At 42.1% G+C, this 9,096-nt stretch overlaps 1 protein-coding gene across 3 annotated transcripts; it reads left to right on the top strand.

The window, feature by feature from the left end:
• The first annotated feature begins 179 nt into the window (after positions 1 to 179).
• On the top strand, positions 180 to 8,766 carry phaf1 (phagosome assembly factor 1). Of its 3 annotated transcripts, none has more exons than XM_028957672.1 (16): positions 180 to 1,057; positions 1,148 to 1,230; positions 1,348 to 1,392; positions 1,487 to 1,530; positions 1,629 to 1,708; positions 1,845 to 1,939; positions 2,841 to 2,938; positions 3,010 to 3,122; positions 3,913 to 4,046; positions 4,161 to 4,244; positions 4,514 to 4,596; positions 4,696 to 4,739; positions 5,015 to 5,064; positions 5,570 to 5,628; positions 5,718 to 5,790; positions 5,940 to 8,766. In XM_028957672.1, exons 1-16 carry the CDS (start codon positions 994 to 996, stop codon positions 6,027 to 6,029), a joined length of 1,239 nt encoding a protein of 412 aa, XP_028813505.1. In that variant the 5' UTR covers positions 180 to 993; the 3' UTR covers positions 6,030 to 8,766. The 3 variants fall into 3 exon arrangements, with proteins under 3 accessions (XP_028813505.1, XP_028813503.1, XP_028813504.1); XM_028957670.1 differs by having other exon boundaries at positions 181 to 1,057; positions 1,309 to 1,392; XM_028957671.1 differs by having other exon boundaries at positions 184 to 1,057; positions 1,309 to 1,392; positions 2,874 to 2,938.
• The last annotated feature ends 330 nt before the right edge of the window (positions 8,767 to 9,096 follow it).

Below are 9,096 nucleotides of genomic sequence, written 5' to 3'. Positions count from 1 at the left end.
AGTATTTACAGGGACAGTCCCCCCCGCGGAGACACTCAGGGTTAAGTGTCCTGCTGAGGGTCACGATGGTTGTAACTGGGCTTTGGTTCACAGGCGAGTGTGTTACGCACTAGGCTACAAACCTCCACAGCCGTGACCCGGAAACACTCCCCCAGCTCACACGGAAGCGCTCGCGTCAGCTGATCGGGGTGTTTTTGATGGAAGTTGCTGTTGGCGGAGTGACCGTGGTCTCTCTCTCTCTCTCTCTCTCTCTTTATTGTCCCGCGACGCGACAGAGCCCCGTTACGACGCGACGTGGCGCCGCAGCTCTGCCTGAATTAACGAAGGGAGACGCTCAGAAAACCCGCGGCTGACTTTGTCGGGAAGGGAGGCGACGTCGACGCTGCTTTGTGTCGCGGCCGCGTCACAGGAAAAGACACTTTTATTTACATTAACATTTCTGTTCCGCCCGCGGACGTCGTGTGTTAGCGGCGTTCTGCTGCTAACTAGCTGGTTTGGAGAGCGGGGCGACCGGTTAAGGCGCCCGGTGACCCGCCGGGGCGCGACTGTGGCTTTGCTCCATTTTTCAGGGCTCGACTCGGTCTTGGTGGCGGATTTTAAACCGGACCGACGCTCCCGGTTGAGCAACAACCTGTTAGCAGCGGCGTTGTACTTTACCCGGCCCGGTTTTAATCTGTGTTTGTCCAATTGAAAACTTTGACGTGGAGGTTTATTTATGCAAATGTATGTTATTTTATCTTATTTATAAGCATGATAACGATCCGAAGCTTCGCCAAGTTCCATAGCAGATTGAGTAGTTAAGTTTTTAATGTATTTTATGAAGGTTTGGTGTGAATTTTGTAAATAATTAGTAAATTAAGGTGTTTTTTTTTTTTTAAATAAATGTGCAGTTGAACTAAATTAATAAAAAAGAACAACCGCTAGGGAGACAGGAAAGCTGCAGATCTGGCAAAGTCAGAAAGTCTTGTTGAAAACTCCACTTCCAACCCGCCAATGCTGGATCTGGAAGTCGTTCCTGAGAGATCTTTGGGAAATGAACAATGGGAATTTGCATTAGGTAAAGTACTTGGAAATTCATATGTTTCTGATATATGTTACCTCAGGTTTTATCATAATGTTTCATAAATGTAATAATTTCCACCCGCAGGGATGCCATTGGCCCAGGCCATCTCCATTCTGCAGAAACACTGCCGTATCATCAAGAATGTCCAGGTCCTCTACAGCGAACAAGTAAGGCCGGCAGGATCTGTGGGTTGTTCCATATTTTTGGTAGTTTCTATCAGCCGACCCGTTATTCCGTTCTCTCAGACACCACTCAGCCATGACCTCATTCTCAACTTGACTCAGGATGGAATAAAACTGCTGTTTGATGCCTGGAATCAGAGACTAAAGGTGTGTGAGAAGTGCTATTTAAAGTGTTAATAAACGAGTGGTTTGCTTATTTGTTTACATCATGGACACTAATAGAAGCACTCTTTGTTCTAAGGTGATTGAAGTATATGACTTGAGTAAAGTGAAATTGAAATACTGGTGAGTTGTTTTTTTCTTCTTTGGAGGGGGGTACGTTTCATTTTGTCCCTTTCTGTTCTGGTAACAGTAATGTGTGACATCTCCTTTTATCCCCACAGTGGAGTACATTTCAACTCTCAGGCTATCGCACCTACCATTGAGCAGATTGACCAGTCCTTTGGTGCCACACATCCAGGAGGTGCGATTTATTACTCAAATACCCATTCCAAACACTACCTTTCAACAATAATCATAACCATGAACATTTAGCAGCTAATGTGTGTAATTTATGTTTAAGAAAATCTGCTCATGTTTGTTTTATGGCCTATATTCAGTGTACAATGCTGCAGAGCAACTTTTCCATCTGAACTTCCGAGGCCTCTCCTTCTCCTTCCAGCTGGACTCGTGGAATGAAGCTCCCAAGTATGAGGTAAGATGCACCCGCGCTTATACCAGAATCCCACTGTGATAAGATTGTTTTAGTGACAGTTGTCTGAAGTGTTTTACTCTAGAAACGTGCACAGTTTAGTTTTATATTAAGCGATTACAAAAGAGGTACTGGTACTGCTTACACGGTATTTTGAACAATAAAGTATGCACTTGTTGATGTTCCATGCATTTGGAATATATCATACCGAGTTTGCCTGTGACAAGCACCAAAAGATCTTATAATAAGAATGTTTCTAAATCATTAGATCAGCTGGCTTGGACCAGGCCGAAAACTTATTTCAGAAAATGTGTCTTTGAGGGCAAAGTCAAATCCATCCTGTGAAATGCTGCCTCAGCCTGTTGTACACACGGTGGGGACTAAAATGTCATTAACCTATTAGAACCATACGCCACGGGGAAGTTGTTGGCCTAGCGGGTAAGGAAACAGACCAGTAATCGGTATGTTGCCGGTTCAAATCCCAATTCAGTGAGGTGCCACTGAGCGAAGCACCGTCCCCACACACTGCTCCCCGGGCGCCTGTCATGGTGCCCACTGCAAGGTTAAAAAGAGGGGATTTTGTCATGCCACCGTGTGCTGTGCTGCAGTGTTTCACAATGACAATCACTTCACTTTCTATTCACTTTTTATTTTTTTAACATGAATGCTCAGACAGTCAGCCTTGAATTACACCTTAAAGTGAAACTACTTTGGAAATTGGATCTGTAGATTGCAGAGTGTCCAGTTTACTAAGAGACTGAGTGTCTGGGATGGTTATCATTTCCATGAAAAATTGCTTATTCAGGTTCAGTATGCTTTGCTTTTTATTTAACGAGACTGTGTAAGTGTTGAAATCTTCCCTTACATGCACACCAATCTACTCCCAGTTATTTTGCCTTGACAGCCTAACTTTGCCCATGGCTTGGCCTCCCTGCAGATTCCCCATGGAGCTACAGTAAAACGGATGTACATCTACACTGGGAACAACCTCCAGGACACCAAGTAAGAGCACCATCGCTTGTGTGATGCCCTGTTTGTGTTTGTCAGTCACAAAACAATGTTTAATTGCTTAGGGCCCCGTCAATGCCCCTCGCCTGTTTCCTGGGGAATGTGTATGCGGAGTGTGTGGACGTGTTGAGGGATGGGACGGGTCCCCAGGGCCTGAGACTCCGGCTCCTCACAGCGGGTAAGGCTGAGCCCACTGGGCTAGAGGGGAGGACATCTCAACTCCAAGAGCTTTCCCTTCTACTCCAAGCCTGAAAGTGAAATCTGTCCATCTCTGTTCATCTCTCTGCTTCTTTCTGTCAATCCACCCATCCATTCAGATGCATATGACTGACTGACCTCTGCTCTGGCAGAACAACAAAGCAGTGCAGGGACAGTGGTGGCCAAGCGATTAAGGAACTGGCCCTGTAATCAGAAGGTTGCAGGTTCGAATCCCGATCCGCCAAGGTTCGAAAGCACCGTCCCCGGGCGCCTGTCATGGCTGCCCACTGCTCATTTGAAGCAGTGGGCAATGAAGAGACATTTCGCTGTCACAATGACAATCACTTCACTTTCACTTCAACCACCTCTACCAATTATGAAAGAAAGCTTTCTGCTTCTAAACAAACGTAAAGGCTCGTGTCTGATTAGTAGCTAGCCGGTTCTTTCCTTATTTTCTCTACGATAAATTTTGATACGAATTAAAAGGCTGAATGAGTTCAGACAGAGGCCACAGTAAAGGCCTGGGTTTGCTTAAACCACTAAATGAGATTGAGAAGGTTTTCTTTGGTTTAGCAAAGGACAGAATGTTTCACAGTGTGACCAGCACCTCAATATAGAATGGATCAGATGTTATGCACTGGGCTTGTTTTGACATAAAATACCAGCAAAAATTTTATGTAATGCATACAAATTGTTCGTTTACTAAAATGGAGTGCGACTTTTCCAATCTTAACCTTCTGAAACTTGTTGTGTGGGTAATTCCTCCCCAGGGTGTGGCCCGGGGGTGATGGCTGATGCCAAGGTACGGGCTCTGGAGAGGAACATCTACTTTGGAGACTCCTGTCAGGATGTGCTGAGTGCTCTTGGTTCACCACACAAGGTCTTCTACAAGTCAGAGGATAAGGTGGGTTTTTTGTCTGTAGACCACTTTGGTGGAATTGAGATTGAATGTGTTCACTGGATATAACCTTTCTTTCTCTCTCTCTCTTTTTTTTTTTAATGACCTTTATGTCTTCAGATGAAGATCCATTCTCCCTCCCCTCACAAACAGGTGCCGTCCAAGTGCAATGACTACTTCTTCAACTACTTCACATTGGGCGTGGTGAGTTGCTGGTGAATCAGTATGGTTAATGTCAAGTTGAGGGGTATGATGAGCGTTATGCAGTTCTAGTTTATAATGCTTTCCGATTCTGAATTTCATAAGTTAATCTAAAGGAGTCTTGTGTATAAATCATATTGTGGATTCTGTAATATAACAGGTCTTTTATCTCAATTAAAAACGTTTTATTTTCTGAAATTCTAACAAAATAATTAGGGCATTATCAATGTATTGTTGGCACAGTTCTGAAAGTGACTTTCCATCTTGTGTAGGACATACTGTTTGATTCCACCACACACCTGGTGAAGAAGTTCGTTCTGCACACAAACTATCCCGGCCATTACAATTTCAACATGTAAGGCTGTTCTCAAATTAATTTTTTTATAATACATGCAGCTGCTTTTGTTTGTAAAAATCTAACATGATTTGTCTTATGAATTTTTCTCTCTTGAAGATATCACAGGTGTGATTTTAAGATCCCACTCATCATTAAAAAAGGTTTGTGGCAGCAATATGGCTGAGTTTCATTCACTTCAACTGTATACTACTTCCACCTTCTTTTTTCCATTCTGAAGTGTTACAATTTTGTTGAAATCTAAAAATGGGCAAGGGTAGGTTACGGGATGTGGAGTTGCTAAGGAAAGGGTTTAGATGTATGGGTGTGGATGTGAGACAGGATTTGTTTAGTGTTCATAACAATATGGTTGTGATAAAGTTTAAAAAACCTGTTTATGGTGTATATTTATTATAGGTGTGGTTTTCTTTTTCTTCAGATGGAGCAGATGCTCAGGGGGAGGACTGCATCCTCACCACCTACAGCAAGGTAACACATGGCACTGCAACTACCCCTGCAGATAATTATACTGTGACACTGGAAGAATTAGAAATATTGCATTGATGACTCACAAATTACTGTGCTTTAACGCATGATTTGCACAAAGTATTGTCTTTTTGTGGACTCAACTGCTACTCTCAATCCAGTAGATGGCGCCTTCTGATTTGCTGTCTGTGAAACACTCATTTTATGCCTGACTGCCAACCACAGATTTATAAATATTGTCTCTATTGTATATGGTCCAGTTCACATTAATGTGAAAATGTGCAAAAAAGCTGCCTGTTATATAATACAGCTGTGACCTCCCTCTCTCTCTCATATATTTATAATATAGCAACAGGCTTAATGTACATAATTTATGTGGTATCTCTATATAAATTCATATTGCTGAACTATAGAAATATATGATGTGTGTAGTCCTTTGTATGGCTGTAGCCTTTCCTCTATGGTTTTTGTGATTATGATTATAATGGTGACTCTACCTCCATTTCAGTGGGATCAGATCCAGGAGTTACTTGGTCACCCCATGGAGAAACCAGTAGTGCTACACAGGTTTGTGTAACTGGTTTGGACAAAGTTGATTATGGATGTCACATGAGATGTGGATGAGTGCAGAATCTACATTTCTTGTTGTTTTGCAGGTCATCTTCTGCAAACAACACAAACCCCTTTGGTTCAACATTTTGTTTTGGACTGCAAAGGATGATTTTTGAGGTGAGAAAAAGAAATACTTATGTGTATATATTATTGATAGTTTATTAAATTAAATGATCTGTTTCTGTAAGTTAATCTTATATAACCAATATATAATATATAATTCATTTGCTTTTGTAATTTTTTTTTATTTTCCTTTGTGTGCCTAGGTGATGCAGAACAACCACATAGCATCTGTGACCCTGTACGGAGCCCCTCGGTCTGGCAGCCATCCTCGTGCTGAGCCCCCTGCCCACTGAGCTGCCCCTGGCCTGGTGCATGGCCTGTCCAGTCCTTCACTCAGCAGCGGTCCTGTGCCTTCACCAACTGCCGCTACCATATGACAGAAGCCTGCCGAGAGCTCCTGTGGACTCTTGGAACGTCATTCTGGGACCGTCAGAGCCCCAAGGCACCAGTCCACTTTTAATCCCCCTTCCCATCTACTGGCTGCTTACCTCATTCCAAGCCCCGCCCTTACCTGCACGTCCTTCCACTGAAGTGTGTTTGTGTCTGCGTCATCACCATATTTGTTGATGCACAGATGTGTCTTCACACACAATCACACGTCATTTTATTCATCTTCAAACAAACGTTTCATAGCAAAAGTCAGCTACATTTTTCAACATTTCTCTTCCAATACTTCAATCTAGGTGCAGCAATCATCTTACTATAGTTTCAGAAAGCATATCCTAGAGCGCACATATTCTCTATCATGTCTGATTTGCTTCAGTACTCATACTTGCAAAGGAGGGAGTTCTTGCAGGTTCATTGACGCTTGCGCTTTTGTGAGCATCCAGGCAGCGGAAAAACAAAGTGCTCCTCCTGTAGAGGAGCGGTTAAAGAAAACAAGCACAATGGCTGTTTGCTGTGGAAGTACCACCTTCTGTTGAGTGCCGTGGTGCACTTGGTGTTCGAGCAAAAACTCCTGAACACACACACACAGACACGCATGCATACACACCCGTGCCACGGCAACAGCACAGACTAATCTCCAGTTGCAAGGCAGTCTTGAGTTGACGTGTGTTTTGAACATTTTGTCATAATGAATTTTTTTTGTGAAACATTTGCACTAAAATTCACTTTATTTACTTGATTATTATCTCCGGTTCCTGGAGGAAATTATATTACCTGACCGCTGAGGATTGGGGGGGGTGTGACCCTCAAATGGCAGCATGTGGGTCGTGTCACCCACCGGAGAATCGAGCCATGCATCCCAGAGTGTATGGGACGTTTTCTCGCTGTCCCATTTTTTGCCTTCTGTCTTCTCCCTGCTTTCCGCCCATCAGTCTTCTGCTATGTTTTGCAGAGTTTTTTCCGTTATCATTTCAATTCTGTTACTTTTTTCTCTTAAATTGCCAAAATTTTAGCCAAAGAAGTTTCAGCAGTTCACTTTATAAATCTTGTCGTTGACACTTGACCTCTTGACCCATGAGAACAACATTCCCTTGTAACTCTTGTCCCGTTCTCTCCTTTTACCAACTCTGATCTTACACTGTTCACACCAGTACTTTAAAAAAATATATATTCTATATTATCATTTAATGCTTTTTAATTTCTTTTTACTTAATATCATTGTTTTACATGAAACCGATATCTGTAGCAGGTAGTTTGGGGCTGTGGGTTCTGCCGCCCCACTGTTGTTTCAGTGTGTGTATGGACTTGTATATAGTGACTTTTTTTTTGTGTGTGTGGGGGGGGGCTTTAGTTTAACACAGTGGTACATTGTGGGTGTGTCTGTGTTGAAGGTGAGCATGAACCACACTGAATTCTTGAAGTCCTCCAAGGCCCTCTTACCCCAAACTATTCATCCTGGCCTGCGTCTGACCACTAAGGCAACTGCTGATCGGTGTGTTGCCAGATCTCAGTGAAGCAGTATTTATGCGTGAGCCCCTTAAAGTGCTCACTGGACTGGTCACTTTAAAAGGTCCAGAGTGGTCACTGTCGTCCTCTCGGAGCTGTGCCCCTTCTCCACAGTTCTGCTTTCCACCAACATGAACTTCCTAGGCATTGTTTGTTATCTCTTATGTTTACTTTGTTTGATGATTTTTCGTGTTTATGTGTACAAGATATGTTTCCCCCCCTTGCTTTTTAATAAGGTAGTAATTGAAAGAGGAAAAAAAAAAAAAGCCTAACCGCTGTTAAAAGTTGTGCCTCATCTCCCACCGAGCCTGTCTTGATATCTCTGTACATAAAATGTTTGAGCTGCATTGGGTTTGACTGAGCATGTAATACGTGACTGTGTTAATAGTCCCGGCACAGTCGTCCTGCTCCGTTTAGAAAGAAACAAACAAAAAAATGAGTATGAAAATAAAGATGGTAGGTGCAGAACTCGTGTCATGAGGAGCTGGAACAGGTCCCCAGTTACGGATTTACAGGAACATCTGCTAACAGTTACGCTGTTGGTTGCAAGTTTCTTTTTGGTGCTGAGCACATCAAGGACCTATGAAATTACACCTAAATGAGAAGAGTGTTTAGTGTAATATCAGTCCCGATAGCCAGCTCCGCATGATCTGAGACCCCAAAAAAGGCGCCCAAGAACAGATTTAAGAAGCAAAAAAAAAAAAAAAAAGTTAATGCTTGATTCTGTTGCATGAAATAGAGGAGACATTGTGTTATACAGTACAATATGATGGGCTTAACGCCTGCCCAATCTCAGGTGGACATTTTTTTAATGCCAGGAGCAAGGAAAATTTAGTTTAGACCAGATGGACTTTGCTTGTTTTTATGTTTTATTTTGTCCTTTTTGAATTTATCCTATTTTTGCATTGGAAATGAACGAACGAATGAATGAATGATTGTCCTTAAGATTGTAATTAGTGATGGACAACTTCAGTTTAGTGTAATGCGCATTAATGCTATGTATTGTATTCCTATATATTGTACGTTTTCTCCATCCTTCTAAGTAATTATATATATATATTTTGTGGATTCAGTCCATTATACCCATTTCTGGAAATGGGGGCTATCCAAAATTAAACAGTTGTGAATTAAAATTTATTGGTGGTGTTTTTATATTTCAAATCTTTTTATTTGTGTAGATATATGTACATCACGTACTTGGAAGTATAATATGAACAGGCATGTCAAAGCAATAACAATAACTGTGATTAATGCAAATGGCCTGCTAAAGCTTGCACAAGACTGAAACGATGCAGGAATGCTGTGACCATCGGGATTAGCTTCTTTCATTAAATCTACTGAAACCACAATGTTTGAAATTTTATAAACTTCTTGTTTGTTCAAAAAGAATCCTGCTACAGTGTGTGAAGGATTATATTTAAAACTGGATGTAATAAACCTGAAAAGAAATAAGTCTGAGGCCTTTGG

This window comes from Denticeps clupeoides, chromosome 17 (genome assembly GCF_900700375.1).
Source record: "Denticeps clupeoides chromosome 17, fDenClu1.1, whole genome shotgun sequence".
In the NCBI taxonomy this organism is placed as follows: Eukaryota; Metazoa; Chordata; class Actinopteri; order Clupeiformes; family Denticipitidae; genus Denticeps; species Denticeps clupeoides.
Note: the sequence above shows the minus strand (reverse complement) of the source record. Positions and strands in the feature narration are given on the sequence as shown.

Excerpts from the sequence above, each read along its gene's own strand:
- phaf1 (XM_028957670.1), top strand. The coding sequence starts at position 994 with ATGCTGGATCTGGAAGTCGTTCCTGAGAGATCTTTGGGAAATGAACAA. Across the intron at positions 1,393-1,486 it reads CCTGGAATCAGAGACTAAAG|GTGATTGAAGTATATGACTT; the intron begins GTGTGTGAGAAG and ends CTTTGTTCTAAG. Across the intron at positions 1,940-2,840 it reads ATGAAGCTCCCAAGTATGAG|CCTAACTTTGCCCATGGCTT; the intron begins GTAAGATGCACC and ends TTGCCTTGACAG.